Source organism: Lathamus discolor, chromosome 2 (genome assembly GCF_037157495.1).
Source record: "Lathamus discolor isolate bLatDis1 chromosome 2, bLatDis1.hap1, whole genome shotgun sequence".
Classification (NCBI taxonomy): Eukaryota; Metazoa; Chordata; class Aves; order Psittaciformes; family Psittacidae; genus Lathamus; species Lathamus discolor.
In genome coordinates, this window is record NC_088885.1 from 122,760,719 (window position 1) to 122,778,150 (window position 17,432).

General features: G+C 35.9%; 1 protein-coding gene across 1 annotated transcript in view; it reads right to left on the reverse strand.

Annotated features, from left to right (window-relative positions):
* Positions 1-17,432, reverse strand: part of ASPH (aspartate beta-hydroxylase) — a 124,963-nt gene that overhangs the window by 66,573 nt on the left and 40,958 nt on the right. The window contains exons 4-10 of the mRNA XM_065668344.1: positions 7,552-7,641; positions 6,086-6,160; positions 5,445-5,600; positions 4,157-4,216; positions 2,528-2,584; positions 1,984-2,028; positions 1,037-1,072 (exon numbers count right to left, since the gene is read on the reverse strand). Coding sequence (XP_065524416.1) covers positions 1,037-1,072; positions 1,984-2,028; positions 2,528-2,584; positions 4,157-4,216; positions 5,445-5,600; positions 6,086-6,160; positions 7,552-7,641 — 519 coding nt within the window. The remainder of the gene's footprint in view (positions 1-1,036; positions 1,073-1,983; positions 2,029-2,527; positions 2,585-4,156; positions 4,217-5,444; positions 5,601-6,085; positions 6,161-7,551; positions 7,642-17,432) is intronic.

The window sequence follows — 17,432 nt, forward strand, 5'->3', positions numbered from 1 at the left end:
TGTGAATTTTAGAATTGAAGATGTTCAATGTTCATCCAATGTTTTGGACAATTTCATTATTGCAAAAGGTACTAACCCTCATATGAAAAAAATATTTACATGAGATTTTTTTTAAATACTAAAAAAGTACAAATTACAAAATAGAGTGATTCACTGTTATTGCGCAGGACCACCACAAGAAACTACAGAATAGGCAATGAGTTTGGAACTAATTCTATGAAAAACTGATGCAAATTACTTTGGGAACACTGAAGCAGGTATAGGTAATTCTTCTTAAGGGTAGGAACCATGTAAGTGTTCTCTGTTCATGTCACCACTATATATGAAGGAGAATTAAAAGTAAGGATTAGAAGTTGCACTTCTTATTCATATATAGGTGTGAGAAAAAAGAGAAGTGATTCCTGATTAGGAACCAGTTGTAAAATAAGTATCTCCTGGAAAGGAGAGTAAACAATTAGCCCACGGAAAAAGCTAGGTCTGTTTTACTTTTCCATCCTATTGAAGCTGACACATTCCACCAAGGCCACCATAGCTGAGGCAAATAATTCTTTTCTGTAGACTGAGAAAAACTTGCACTAAAGGCTTAAATACACCTTTGGGCCACTCAAAGTCCTACAATGGAATTTTGACTTCTAACTGAAAGGTGGACGTCAGAATTTCCTTCCTGATGGCAAAGAATAAATCTGAAGGTTTTCTGCCTGAAATATTTTGAAGTTAAGAATCTCTGTCATTTGCTTAGGTTAGATAATCATAGAAAATAAGACTACTACCATTCTATGTTGAAGACTTGACATGTCTATGTATGTTAAAAGAGGACCAAAATGGTAATATAACCTATACACATACTCTACACTTGATTTAGTGCTATAAATTGTTTACATACACGGGGGATTTGAACGTAAAAAACCCTAAAACCTTAACTTAAAACTTGCAAAGTAATGTGACAGCATAGAAAATTTTAAGACAACATAATTTCACTTTCATATTAATGAAAGACTTGATACTATCTTTTCACTAAATATAGCAGTTGTCTTACCATGATCTTCATTATAATTGCCATGCACTCTATCTTCTGTTTAAAGAAAAAAAGAAAAAACAACCCCCCCCCCCCCAAATCAATGTAAAAATTCATTGAATTTTAAGACCTTAAACACACACAAATAATAGTCTACGGTTTATTCAGAACAAATATGATAATCAAAACTACAGCATTTTATACTGTATTAAAGTTATTAAGAGTTCAACAAAGGTGAAGATTTCTAAAAGATCTTGTAGGAAGAACAGAATCATTTTCTGGCATCATGAGACAGACTTAAAAAAGAAAACACTATGAGCAGGCTTTTCTTACGCAGTTCATGAACTCATCTACAAATTACCTATCATCCAGAATGGAAATACTCTAAGATTGTATCTATATACAGAAAACTTCTACAATTTTAGAATCCTCCTGTTATGACTCACTTTTTTTTTTTTTTACAAACTTTTTTTTTCTTCAGATACTACCTTTTCCAGACACTTATCATGCCAACTTTTACCAATTCAAATTATTTTTTACCCACAGAAATATTTCTATGCAATTTAAATTACAAACTGGAAATCGAACCCTCAAAATACAATTCTGCCCATTTGGATGACATTACAGTAGTATTCATGTAGGTCTTCATATTTTTTCAGAATGGAAACAGAAATACAGATGTAGTAACTCACTACAGAACTCATGCTATCTACGAGCTCCAGGAGTTTTGTTTGTTTGGTTTTTTTTTTGTTTGGGGTTTTAGGGTTTTTTTTGATATTTTTTGTGGTTTTTTGTTTTGGATTTGTGTGGGGTTTTTTGTTTTTTTTTTTTTTTTTTGCCTTTTTTTTTTTTTTTTTGTGTGTGTGTGTTTGTTCTTTTTTAATTTTGGTTTGTTTTTTTGTTTCTCTGGGTTTGGGGATCATATTCAATGAAACTTCAATAAAAAGAAATAAGACTTTGGAGTGTACCTGCATAATGTTCCACAGCATCTTCTAGCATTAAATCAGAGTGACCTTAAATAAAAATATTTAATATTTCATATTCCAATCAAATTTTCATGCAACAACTAAAAACCACAAGATAAGTTTTAAAGATCACATATTTAGCTCAAGAATAACAGAACTACATGTACTGAGTTAATATTACAGTGGTTTACTTGAAAGTGACAGCTGGATTGTAAAACACCTTCAAGAAGCTACACTGTAAGTCACACAGTATAATAAGGCCCATGATATCTGTATTTACAAGTAGGTCTTTGATAATTCATTGATTAGACGGGAAGATTCCTGACAGAACAAGATATTTATGTATTTCTGGATTGGACTTGCAGAGTGGTGAGCTCACAAATGTAATGGAAACATAGTAGAAAAAAATCAGGGTTCTTTGAAACTAACAAAAATTGAAAATAAAACTGTGATGAAACAGTCAATATGACATATTACTTCAAAGCATGTTTAAAAATATAAGCATAAGTCATTACATTGTCACCTGAAGCCATAAAAATTTACAAACCTGGAGCTTCTGAATCACTTAATGTATTTTCCACATCCGTATTATATTCATATGAAACTGTAAATTAAATATGAAAAAAAGTATTGTTAAAATAAAATCAATTATTTTAACTTGCATCCATAATGTGTCTGTCAACAGTTAAATGTAGCTCCTTAGCTGAAAACTGACAAAACCTTACAAACACTTGCAACTTGACACATGGCAGTCTAATGGAAGGTGCTGGGCCACTCTCTCTTCTAGTCATCTGTTGTACTCTCTGTATGAAAACCAGATCCACGAGAACCATTAGCCTCCCGCAATTTTTTAATAATTATTTCAAGAAGAATAAATAAAAAGGAATCTTCCCCTATCCTCTAAAGTTCTAAAGGAGCTTCTTCGCTGATGTCCAGGAGGACCTATTGGTGATGATCTACAGAAGACAAAAGCCAGAAATCAGACCTTGAGAAATATGTACGTTCACTTCTTGTACCACACATCTAGAGCAATTTACCTTTTTGTTGTTGTTGTTGTTGCCTAGTTAAATATGTGGATTATTTTCCTCTGTGACTACAATTCTTTGCCATGTTATTAATATGCTCAGTATGATGCATCTGACAATGCATGGTACTGAAGGTAAAGTAACTATTCTTTCACTTGGAGCCATCTCAGTTTGGATTCTAAATTGGTAACTGGAAAGCAGCAGTCTCCCACAAAGACCATAAGTAGTTTTAGATGCATCTAAGAAAATTATTTTTGTCTTATTTGGCATCAAACAGGACTGTAAAGTCCAGAACTAACATAGAGCCAAAGATAAGAAGCCTATAGCAAACAGAAATCAATGTCTAATGTAAATGGAAGAGGCTGCCTGTACCATAAACAAGAATTATTAACATCCAGAAGAAAACACTTGTCAGGTAGCAGGGCAACTGTAATATCCACCTTATGTTTCTTTATAATGGGAAACACTAATACCACTGTATGCAATATCGAGCACAAAGCAATGATGAATAAACTAACTGTATTAGTCCAGGCAAAATTCCAAAAAGCTTTAAAGATTAATTAAGGTGTGCAGAAAGACAGTGCAAGGCTAGTTCAGAATGAAGTCCTTGGTGCTGACTCACTCTCTGACAGTTGAATTGGTAATGACGAAAGGAAAGGTCCTGAAGGAAAGGTTACAAACTGGATGCTTTTGAAAGGTGACAGGATTCATATGAGAAGTTTCTAATGGCAAAAAGAACAGGCTAGAATGCCCTTAGCATTGTAGGCTGTATGAAGATAGTAATATAAGCAATAAATCTCATTCTCACTTTCTTAGACTGTACAACCACAGATCTCTTGCCTATCCACATCCCAATTATACACAACAGCCTGGAACACAAAGAAAAGTAAAATGAAGTTTTTGCACCAATGAAGACAGTTTCCATAACTGTCATCATTCTTTTTAAGAACTATTTGCAATAGCAAATATGCTACAGTCATCTCATTCAATGTGAAAATATCAAAGACAATCAAGAATAGTAATTTGGAGGAAAAAGAATAACATTATCTATTCCTAAACCAGTCTAACCTTTTCGATTTTGCTCTCTCATATAATTTGCTACATTTAGGCTGAAAGCCAATATTGCCAAGCTTGGAAAACCAAAATTATACCTGGTGCTTCGTATGGTTCAGGCTCCACTGCTCCAAGGTCATCTTCCAAAAGATCAGCATCTAAGAAAGAAACATGGATTTACAAAATTTACAATTTTTAAATCAATATATGATACTGCAAATCCTTTAACAGAATATTATATAAGATTATGTAAGTATAGTTAAATATCTAAGCAGACATTTTAAGAAAATTTCTAATGTCGGCAAGATAGGTATATAAATTGAGATATTTTATTCTTATATATATATTAGAGGTTTGGAACTAGATGATCTTTAAGGTCCCTTCCAAGTCTAACTATTCTATAATTCTAAGATACTGAGAATATATATACACATATAAACTACACACATTTGCTCAAAAAATGACTCTCCACAGAAATTTCTGTAGAAATGTAAAGGAAGCAGAACATTCACTCTGCCTTCCTACCAGTAATTTTGAAGATTTAAAATAATTGGAATTTCAATTTCTCCTCAATTCCCCTATTTTAACTTGCACTGTGGACAAATAAAAGAGATACATAAACAAGGACATATAATAGACACAAACTGAAATTAATTACTTCAGTTGCAAAGAAGAAATTCCAGTGTATTTCTAGCAATCAAAACTCTTAGATGATCAATGACATGAATTTTTCAAAAAAAAAAGGTATTAAGATATATATAAAATTTGTAGTAGTACATCTAAAAAAGCATTCAGAAACATTTTTTCCCAAGTTGGATTTAGATCATACGATTCCTGTTTAATATTTTGATTACATACAATTTGTATCATCCTGTCAGTGCCCCACAGCAGCAGGATATGAGCACCTTCCTATAAAATGTTATGTTCTCAGCAGGACTTACAATATAGTTCATGCATAACATTCTCTTAGAGCGCTACATTACAGTCGTTTAAACCATGACAGAAGTAGAATGAGACTAAGTGTCTATAAATGGCTGGGCTAATAAACTCATAAAAATTAGTTTGATAAATTAGGAGGTCCTGAAGCAGACTCCATACAGATATTAAAGAAGTCTCTCTTACTGGGAAGAGAATTCGGTTGGTTGAAAGCCAGTATAGCAGTAATTAAACAACAACATATAGTTATCTGGATTCTAAAACTCAAGGCAGTAAAATATCCCATTTTGATTTTAAAAATATTTTTCTAAATAATACTTGCTGTGGTTGACATTTGTTAAGTCTCTACTGCAATTAGAGACATTATTAATCAAATTTTTAGTGAGACATTTCCATTTGTCCTTATTGTTGACAGAATTTAATTTTCATTGTATTTAGCTATTCGGGTACCTTTCTGAACTGAATCTGGTGTCTCATATGCTTCTGGCAGTTCATTCTCTAATTCTGTGAGCAAGTCATCTGTTGCAGCAGCTTCAAGTGTTTCTCCATGTATTTCTTCCTTCACTTGGTCATTTACACTTTCATCTACATCTTCATGTCTCTCTCCTAATCAATCATACAAATTGTTAGAGAATACATACCCTGGTAAATTCTATCACCAGCAAACACTCAGTCTTCAGCACACCCTTCACGTTTTTCAACTGGTTTCCAAAGGGGATGAGGACAGATTACTTGTTTGCACCTTCCAGCAGTATAAACCCAAAGTATCTGCACTGACCTGCCAGTGTCTTCTTTACCCACAGTAAAAACCATCTCTGCATACCTACTCTTGCACTTGACCTAGTATTTTGAAGTTTTTGTCAAGTGACTGATTTAAGGTACTGTTACCCCCTGGGGAAGAGGCCACAGTTTTAGGATTTGGTAACTGAACTTCCTGTATTCTTTTGCAAATAACAAATTAGCTGATTAGAATGTTTAGTGCAGGCATAAGTACTTAAAGCACGTACCAAAACCAGACTCTGAGATTCTACAGTCTAGCCTACAATAGTATTTATAAATTCTTCAGTGATTTCTAAGCATTAATGCCTTACCAGGCTGGGAGTGGAGAGCTTCACGAAGAACAGACTGAACTTCTTCTTCCAATTCTACGTCAGCATTCTTGTGCTCTAAAAGGATTATAAATTACACTGAAGGTAAGTGCAAAAGGCAAAGTCTAACATTAGGTCAAGGCTTGCAGCTTTCAGTAGCCTCCATGAAGTTCTTATTCCATTCCATAAAGTTCTGCAGAGACAGACTTGGTGAACCTCTGCGACTTGCACAATAACAAAAACAATTTGGGTTTGCTTACTCTCCAGTATGGGAGATGCCTTAATCACACTAAATTAATTCTGAAGATGAATCAGAAGAATTTATCTACACTGCATTCTCTGCACATATATTTTTCTCAGTGGCAGTAACATTGATAACTTCAGGTAACTATTCAAACCAAGAATTCATTTTCAAAGTAATTATTTTCATCAATTACTTTCCTACAACTTAGGCAGAAGCACTAGGATGTCACATTAGCCAACAAAATGTCACTTGCAGAAGTAGGATTTTGTTGGCTTCATAAACAGGTAAAATACATACTAACATTACAGTATCAAGTCACACCAGAACAAATCAAAAGCTGATTTCAGGGAAAAATTATTACCAGCTAACACACCAGCCCAGGACACAACAGGAATTTGTATGAAGTGTTGCCTTCGTATAAATGTGCTGAAATTAACACTTGAGAAACCCAACAGCACAAAACCAAATAATTGCATTGTTCAAATAAAGACCCAAAATGGTACCAAGTTACAGGCTGGAAAGAAAGAAAATTTTTAACTTTGCATATTTTATAAATTATAACAAAGTAATGCAAGTCTTTTAAAAACAAAATCTATATTCTATTTTATTGACCATATGTTCAACATTTGTGGGTTGTGTTAGGCTAACATAAACATCAAGTAGGATTAGCCTTTTCAAAGAACAGGAGAAAATACATAGTATCTGAATAACACAAAAATGCCAATCACATATATGAAATCTTACATATAGAAGTATTTTTTCTTGAATTCCTCTTAAACTTAATGAATTTTACTAATTCTACGGGGCTTTTAAAATGTTTAAATGATTTTTTTTCTATTTATTGTATTTATGACATACTACTGATTTTAGTGGAAAAGTGAATATTATGAAGTTGACTGTTAGTTTTATGTTTGGTTGGCTGGTTTTGGACTTTCTGAGGTGGAGAATTTGCTGTTGCATATACATCAAACCCACAACAGTGCATCAACAGAAAGTTATTCTGATGGGACATGGCTCCAGTGATAACCACGAGAGCTGACAAGAGTGCCTTCTATAGATTTAAATTACAAGCTTTTCATGGTCAGTGATTTATATAAAGTTATCAACAGTGATTCCCATTAAATCAACTGAAGTGGATAAGCAACACATAAAAATCAACTAAAGAGTTCTTTTTCTACTCAAAGAAATAACACAACAAGTTAATTCAGTTTACAAAAGGCCTTACCTGATTCAACATATGATTTCTCAGCAGGCTGGATGGTCTCCTCAGATGCTGGTGATAATGGCTGTGCTGGGACAGATGTTTCTTTAAGGCCTGCATTTTTCAGTTATAAAGTTAACTTCATGCTCTTTTTGATCTTACTCAATTATAAACTAAGAAAGCTGTTTCAATTAAATTAACTGATGCCAAAACTCTCCAAAATGTATTCAATTACACAGCTGTCCTGATATACAGTGATATATTCAAAGATTATTCAGATAATAAATAAGTTTTGAAGACTAACATATAACGAGGCACAGAAATTTAAGCACATGCCTTTATATCAAAGTAACTGAACAAATGACTATGCTATTCTCAACACCAATTCAGTATCCAGAAGAAAAATAGGCAACAGGTTTTTCTCACTGTTTTCTCTTTGGACAGAAAGTCAAATAAGGTTATCTCAATCTCCAATTTCTTTTGACAACTAAATTACTACAGAAAAAATATGACTGATGGCATTTTACCACTAAGATACTTACTATTTATACCATGGTCTTTCTAGATCAAAACATAATGAAAAGAAAGGAACCAGGAACAACAATAATCAACACCCTTGTAAGAGGTAATTTATAGCCTTGAAAGATTATACCACATTTTAAGATACATCCTCAAGAAAGAATGTATTGGTATTAGCCTAAACTATTCTTCAGGAAGGTTTCAAGCAAGACTTAAACAGAGGTTCAGACTGATTATAAGGAAAACAAAAACATAAAACAAACCCAAACTCACACCCACCCACTCCATGAGGACAGTCAAATCAGTGGAAAAAGCAGCACAGAAACCTTGCACATTCCCATTCTTGGAGGTTTTAAGGGCGACACTAGATAACAGCCACTGTAACCTAGTCATATCTCTGAGATGACCACACTTTGAGCAGTATGCTGGAATAAGGATCTCCTGAAATCCCTTCCAAATGGAATTCTCCTATAATTTTATGCCATTTTTCTAAGGTTCACATTTAAGTTCCAAGGTCGATAAAGATGAAGATAAAACTACCTTAAGCACACACACTGCCCCAAACAAAGTAGTTTCTCAAGACCTGTGTGCACAGAAATCAGTAGTAAAATAGTATTTAAGAAAGCAGAGGCTACACTATAATGAGCACCCCTGACTGCTAACAGTCTCGGAAAACTAACTTTAAGTGGAACAAGTACTATATTTCAAGTCAGTAAAGCTTGTTTTTTTTTTTTGTTTGGGTTTTGTTTTTAACTGCCATGTCATGCCAGAGTCAAACATATCTCTGTATCAATAGGACTAGTATGCCTCAAAATGACTTTATGTAAACTAGAGATATTTTATTATTCTATGCATTGTGAGAAAAATATATATTTATTCTACTGCTCTGTATAATGGGAACAGAAATAACAGGATTAATTCCACTTACACCTTTTTATATTATTCAAGTTACATGAAGATAAGTAGTTAGGCTGTATCTAGAAGTACTGTAATCAAGAGTCCACTACTATGGAATCAAGGTAAGAAGCTAGAAAAAAAAGCACCAAGTTTAGACTCTTTTTTTTTGCCAGTTTTTTTCTTCACCATTAAAAGACCCTGAAACATTAAAAAATATTATGAAGACTTGCATTAATCTTTTACTGCATTAATATGAATAGCTACAAGAGTAAGAAGTTAGTTTCTTCTGCAATCATCTTTAACCACATATTGAGATAAACTCAGTTACTGTTATAAGAAACTGCCTCACACTTTAGAATCTCTAAGCATAGAAACTGCCACTTGTTTTCAAAAATACAGTTCCCTTACTCCTCTTCAAATAAGTCCTCATATCATCTGACAACCTGCATCTCCAATTCCAGACAACCACTTGCTTTACTTCATGAATAAATGGATTCAAAGTATTTCAAAAGATACTCAGTATTTCACAGCCAACCAAAGTGTTGTGAAAGGAAAGAGACTAGAAAGAGTATTTTTGTTTTTGTTTTGCTGGCACATTTCTAAACTTTGCTTTCAGGCTTTTATACACATCTATGATGTGTTTATCAACAATTCTTATTCAACCCTGTCAAGTATGTAATATGTTAAGTCATTTACTTTTTGCAAGATACTATTCTGTCTCATATTTTTATTAAAACAAAGTTGCACTCAGTTTTTACTTGTGTAGTGCATTCTTTGAGCTTATGTGGTAACCTGCTATGTTAAATTAAATGACAGTCCTATTTCATGGAGATACACAACAGCACAACAGATGTCTGGAGCAAAAACCTCATTTTATTGTGTGGCTATCCATACAGCCTGGTGTGCTGCTTAAACAAAATGAAACAAAAATTAAGAGGGAATGGAAGGAAAAAAAAAAACAACCCAACAAACCAAAAACCCACAACAAAACTTTTTTTAGGACCAGCTAAACTTTGGGTCATAGATACAATAATATGTTAATCAGAAAGGCAACTCATTCCAAATTCACTCCCAGTTACTTAAGTGTGATTTGAGTGCTCCTCTGTTAAGTATCTATCTTAGCACTTATCAGACCAAAGATTAATAAACACGTCTATCATCTTTAAAACATAATAAAGGATGCTCATTATGCAAGTGCATTTATTAGATCTTCATTCTGTCGGTTTTTGCTAAGCATTATAATGTTCATAACACACACATCTTTTAATTCCTCCTTCACACATATATAAATACTTAGAAAATAGCTCAGTATATAATCTGTTAAATACCACAGCTAGAATCTTAATCTACAGTACTATTTTCTACAGCTTTCATTTAAACTATTTTTTGTAAATTTCCTCTAAAAATCCCCAACAGATTAGATCTTACCCTACCACTTATTATACCTGTAGGGATCAAAGCATCTTACACAGACATGTATGTTCTTTATTGGAAGTCTGAGGTAAGTGTATTGCCAACTGCTATAGACAAAATTTAAGCAAAACTAGGAAAAGAAGCAATCATCAGGACCCTAATCTTATACCACCACCCACATATACATACTTATGCTCAATCTCACTCCTTAGTTTTGTTTTCTTTAAAATGATACTGCAATACAACAATAATAATAATAATACTTCAATATTAATTACAAATTTCATTCTGAATCTTGTGTAATTTTATTGTGCAATCAGTAGTTCAATATACCAAGCAATATTATTTGTCTGGTAAAATTAGAATATACTGCTGTCCCATATAAACATGAAAGCAAGTACAGATTTAACAACATACTAAAATATCTCTGCAGAAATGTTTTGTAACTTTGTCTATTTTAATGAGACTGCTGCATAAATCATTCTTTTGTGCTAAAAATACAGGAACTATAAGAGCAAACTAAAACAGGAGGTTGCTTACAGAAGTATCATGTACTTGAAAAGTGTTGTTTATAGAAAATAGTAATTGCAAAAATAAGTAAGGTGTTCTCTAATCAAGTTCAGCCAGAATACACTAGTAATAAGCAGTGCATCACTTAAAATGTGACTGGAATCCAACAATATCCATCAATGGTTAAATAGGTGGCCTAATTTTTAGAAATGTTCATTACCAGAAGCTTAGGAAACTCAGAAAAATCAGGACACAGTTAACTGAACAGGGACAATGAATCCAATGAATCAAGTTTTCAGACTTAAAGATAGCTAATAAATAAATAAATCAAAGAAGAAAGCAGAACATATTGTCACAGGATCAATAAGGAAAAGTATTGGAACATTTTGGTTGAGCAGACACTGAAGTCTCAAATTAACACAACACTAAAGTGGTTTGAATGTGTATTAAATAGTTTTCTCAGCCTACTTAGGGGAAAAGTAGTTTAGCAGGGAATAATTTACATTTATTTGCAAGGTTCCTATGACAATGCATTCCATTAATACTCCTCCTGGTTGTTTTTATGAAACAGAAATCTATTTGCCTCTTACTTTCCATTTTAGGTGTCCAGAAAATCCTCTTAATGCTGCTTTTAAACTTTAAACAAATATAAAGCATTGTATTTTCATTCCCACATCAAGAAAAAAGCATGTTAATATGAGGAAACAATGAAAGAGCAAAACAACCCAAGAGATTCAGAGTATGTCTGAAGTAATTTGCATTGATTTCACATTCGATTGCTTTCAATACACACTGTTATGCAGGCATATTCACATATGTACATATTTGAGATTCACAGAAGACATTTTTTGCTTTGTGTTCACACTGCAAGAACATGCTTACTAGTTTTAAAAAAAATATTATTATATATAGCCTTTGTTCACACTTATTTCCAGAAAATACTATGTTCTTATTGCCATATTTACCACATTCACAAAAATACGCTGAATTTCTCATTCTTCAGGTCTGTTCCTCAGTAGCAGAACTGATACTCTGTTTAGTTCTTTTCTTTCTTGTCTTCCTTGGATGGGTTTTTAGCTACCTTTTTTGTTTCTTTCTCTTTTCCCACCTGATTAGTACCATCCTTTTCACTGGCAGACTTTTTTGTAGCCTCCTTGGATTTTACAGTTTTGTCTAAGCTTTTTTCCTTTTCTCTGTCTCTTTTAGCCTTGTCAGAATCTTTCTTTAATTTATTCGTATCAACAGCTTTCTTGTTCTTTCGATCAGTAGCATCTTTTCCTTTCCTGGCTTTCTTTTTTTCTTCCTCATCTTTGTTATTCTCCTTCTTGGATTCCTGCTTCTCCCTTAATTTCTTGAGTGGTTCTTTGACAGCTTCTTTTACTTTTTAGTTTTTCATTTAAAAAAGAGGAAATGTTCAATAAGAAAACCATTCTTAGATCAGAAAACATCTTATGAACAGCCATCCAAAAGCTTTGATTGAATTATTACTTAATGTTTGTTAGGTGCCAACTTAAATTTGCATAATTAACTATTTGAGCTTTAAGCAATTTGAACAATTAGTTTTGACTTTTAGCAATATCTCACACCATGCAGCCAGCCAATAAACAACTTCAGCTTACTGCAACTGCATCCAAATAAAGCATTAATCAATTAAAAACCATGCCTCTATTAGCTTACTGTTAACTAACTTGTGCAGAATGCTAAAATCAGTTTTGTCTGTAAGTACGAAAATCACGGTAGATTTTGAGTCTTTGACAAGAGATTCTACAGATCGCACAATGGTAGGATCTCTAAGCGTCAAGAGCATCACCAAAATAATTATTCTTCCAATTTTCTCAACTTTCTAAAACTACAAATGCAAGTGTTATAACAACACAAATGTATATTATGTTCTACTGACATTGTTATTTCTGATTAAGCCAAGACTTAAAAATGTATCTGAAGTATATATTTTACAAAAATCAGAAATAAGTACACCATAAGTAAGAAGAAACAACAATGCCCTGCTGAATTAAATGAACTCCAGAAAGTTTTACTTGGTTCACACATATGCAGTGAAATCAAAGTAGCAACTGTAAATTAATTCCTACATTGTCCATAAATGCTCGGAACAATGTACATATATTTTGGCTGCTCCAGCCAACGAGCCGGCTTCAATTGGAGCTCGTCTCAGATGCCTCTATACAAACGCCCGTAGCATGGGGAACAAACAAGAGGAATTAGAGAAGTGTGCACATCTATGGGGGTATGATATAATAGGCATCACAGAAACATGGTGGGATGGCTCCTATGACTGGAGTGTTGGAATGGAAGGTTACAGGCTCTTTAGAAAGGACAGGACTGGCAGGCGGGGAGGGGGAGTTGCCCTTTATGTTAGGGATAGGCTGGAGAGTATGGAACTCTGTCTGGGGGCAGGTGAGCAGTCAACAGAGAGTTTGTGGGTCAGGGTTAAAGGGAGAACAGCCCTGGGAGACATCACTGTGGGGATCTGTTACAGACCTCCTGATCAAGGAGAACCTGTGGATGAAGCACTCTACAGACAGATAGGAAAAGCCTCACGCTCGCAGGCCCTTGTTCTCATGGGGGATTTCAACCACCCTGACATCTGTTGGAACGATGGCACTGCACGGCACAAGCAATCCAGGAGGTTCCTCGATTGTGTGGAAGACAACTTCCTTCTGCAAGTAATAGAGGAGCCGACAAGGAGAGGTGCCATGCTTGACCTTATGCTCACCAACAGGGAAGGGCTTGTTGAGAATGTGGTACTCCAGGGCAGCCTTGGATGCAGCGATCACGAGATGGTCGAATTTGAGATCCCCAGGACAGTGAGAAGAGCGTGCAGCAAGCTCACTGCCCTGGACTTCAAGAGAGCAGACTTTGGCCTCTTCAGAAGCCTGCTTAGTAAGGTTCCATGGGATATAGCCCTGGAGGGCAGGGGGGCCCAAGACTCTTGGTTGATATTCAAGGATCACCTGCTACAAGCTCAGGAGTGCTGCATCCCAACTAGAAGGAAGTGCAGCAGGAGGGCCAGGAGACCTCCTTGGATGGATAAGGAGCTGCTGAGGAAAATTCCAAGGAAAAAAAGAGGCTTATCAAAGGTGGAAGCAAGGACAGGCGGCCTGGGTAGAGTACAGGGATGTTGTCCGGGAAGCTAGGGACCAGGTTAGGAAGGCTAAGGCCCAGTTAGAATTAAACCTAGCCAGGGATGTTAAGGATAACAGGAAGGGATTCTACAGGTACGTAGCAAACAAAAAACAGACTAGGGACAACATAGGCCCCCTGGGGAAGCTTTCGGGAGAACTGGCTACACAGGATTTGGAGAAGGCTGAGGTTCTGAATGACTTCTTAGCCTCGGTCTTCACTGGCAAAGGCTCTGACTGCACCACCCAGGTCTTAGAAGGTAGACGCAGGGACTGTGAGAATGAAGACCTTGGGCCCACTGTAGGAGAGGATCTGGTTCAAGACCATCTTCAAAATCTGAACGCGCACAAGTCCATGGGACCTGATGGAATCCATCCGCGGGTCATGAAGGAGCTGGCAAATGAAGTTGCTAAGCCACTGGCCATCATATTTGAAAAATCATGGCAGTCAGGTGAAGTTTCTGATGACTGGAAAAAGGGAAATATAACCCCCATTTTCAAGAAGGGGAAAATGGAAGACCCCGGGAATTACAGACCAGTCAGTCTCACCTCTGTGTCTGGTAAAATCTTGAAGCACATTCTCCTCGAAGGCATGCTAAGGCACATGAAAACCAACAAGGTGCTTGGTGACAGCCAGCATGGCTTCACTAAGGGCAAATCCTGCCTGACCAATTTGGTGGCCTTCTATGATGGGGCTACAGAATTGATGGATAAGGGTAAAGCAGTTGATGTCATCTACCTGGACTAGTGCAACGCGTTCGACACTGTCCCACATGACATCCTCCTCTCTAAATTGGAGAGATATCAATTTGATGGATGGACCACTCGGTGGATAAAGAACTGGCTGGATGGCAGCACACAAAGGTTGTGGTCAATGGATCGATGTCCGGCTGGAGACCAGTAACGAGTGGTGACCCTCAGGGATGGGTGTTGGGACTGGTCTTGTTTAACATCTTCATCGCTGACATGGACAGTGGGATTGAGTGCGCCCTCAGCAAGTTTGCCGATGACACCAAGCTGTGCGGTTTGTTTGATACACTGGAGGGAAGGGATGCCATCCAAAGGGACCTTGACACGCTTGTGAGGTGGGCTGATGCCAACCTTATGAAGTTCAACCACAACAAGGGCAAAGAAAAGATTCAGAGCAGCCTTGAGAAGAAGGACTTGGGGGTGCTGGTCGATGAGAAAATGAACATGAGCTGGCTTTACTGTGCGCTCGCAGCCCAGAAAGCCAACCGCATCCTGGGCTGCATTAAAAAGGAGCGTGACCAGCAGGTCGAAGGAGGTGATCCTGCCCCTCTGCTCTGCTCCCGTGAGACCTCACCTGGAGTATTGTGTGCAGTTCTGGTGTCCTCAACATAAAAAGGACATGGAACTGCTGGAACAAGTCCAGAGGAGGGCCATGAGGATGATCAGGGGACTGGAGCACCTCCCGTATGAAGACAGGCTGAGGAAGTTGGGGCTGTTCAGCCTGGAGAAGAGAAGGCTGCATGGAGACCTCATAGCAGCCTTCCAGTATCTGAAGGGCGCCTATAGGGATGCTGGGGAGGGACTCTTTGTCAGGGACTGTAGTGACAGGACAAGGGGTAATGGGTTAAAACTTACACAGGGGAAGTTTAGATTGGATATAAGGAGGAAATTCTTTCCTGTTAGGGTGGTGAGACACGAATCGGTTGCCCAGGGAGGTTGTGAATGCTCCATCCCTGGCAGTGTCCAAGGCCATGTTGGATGAAGCCTTGTGTGGGATGGTTTAGTGTGAGGTGTCCCTGCCCATGGCAGGGGGGTTGGAACTAGATGATCTTGAGGCCCTTTCCAACCCTAACTATTCTATGATTCTATAGTGTTATTAGTAATACTTTTTTTGCTTGCTTTACTTTTGGAGTTGTATTCTTTGTGTTTATTTTCTCTATTTCAAATCACATTTGGCTGTGACAGTATCTAGGTAATACATCTGAAGAACAGTCAGAACAACATCCTTGGAATTTAGATGTTTAATATTTACTTCCACTTTGCCCACAGTTCCAAAAATATTTGCCAGTATCAGCAGCATTCTCCAAAATAATTTTTAACTCAATAAAATTTACAATTTTTTCCATAAAATCTCTGTATGCAGCTCTCCTGGATTCCTCCAGCAGCATTTGCATTTGATTTAAATACAGTATTTACATTTAATTTTAAAATTAATATTCTCATATTAGTGAAAAAGCAATCACAATTTCATATATAAAATACAACAGCTCTGTTTTTATTCAGACTTCTGAAAGAAATCGCTGTCTGTGAGGTAAAAAGCAGGCAAGTGACATTTCTCCTGTAACATCTGCCTCTAACCGCTGCGTAACATTTCTGTGGAATGAACAATTCAGTCACACAGCTCAGACTAAAAGGAACAACATCATATATTTTTCCAAATGTTTTTTGGCATAAAGCATTCAAACTGTATCATACCATTTCTTCATTCTTATATCAAACACTGACAAATAATGACAAACTCAGGAATGACTTGCTAAATTACATTTACATTACATTTAGAAACAAGCAATTTGCAACCAAGTCATACCAAGCATAATGTGAACCAATGCTGAAAATTTTAGCTTGTACAGAAGATGCCAAGAGAAGTCACATACATACATGAGCATGAGAGCTTCCCTCAGGAAATGCACTTTTTCCCAAATGCGATTTTATACTATAAAGAGTGCACATTTTTCACATACTGCTAGAAAAATCACATTAAAGTCTAAATGCCTTTAATGAAACAAAGAGACTGTGTTCTTTACATAATGCCATGCTGTGTGGAAATAGCTGAGCATATCTAAGAAATTAAGTACCTGAACTACATCTGGTACCTTGGTGTTTTGCTAAGGCTAATTAGATTTTTTAGTCTCTTTGCTGCACTGAAACATTTAGACCATTATGTTCTATTCATGAAGAAATGCAATTATAAGTAAATATATAGTAGAAATTGGTTGCAAGCTATCCTACTTTAAGCTTTTTGAAAAAATTATCAGTTTCATCACTTCAGTCAATCCTGCAATGATATTAAAAGGGAAGTTGTTGAATTTTACCTAAATGTCTCCTTCCATAAGAAAGAAAGAAACTATTTAAGTAGACTTGATTAGGAATTAAGGTGCTCAAGTCCAATTACGATATAGTAATAGCATTAAGAATTCATATAAGATAACTAAAGGAGGATTTCACAGAGAGTAAAGTCTGCACATAAATCAGAACATTGTTTTTTTTATTTTGTTTTTGTCTTTAAACACATGCACAATATGAAGTTACCATAAACTACTTGTAATCCAAACAAAACAACTCCTGTAAAATAAATAAAACTTGCACAAACGAAGTCTCTAGTTAGGAAAGCACTCACATTGCCACTAAATTACAATCAGTATTAAGAAAAACGCCACCGAAACAATGAAAAATGGG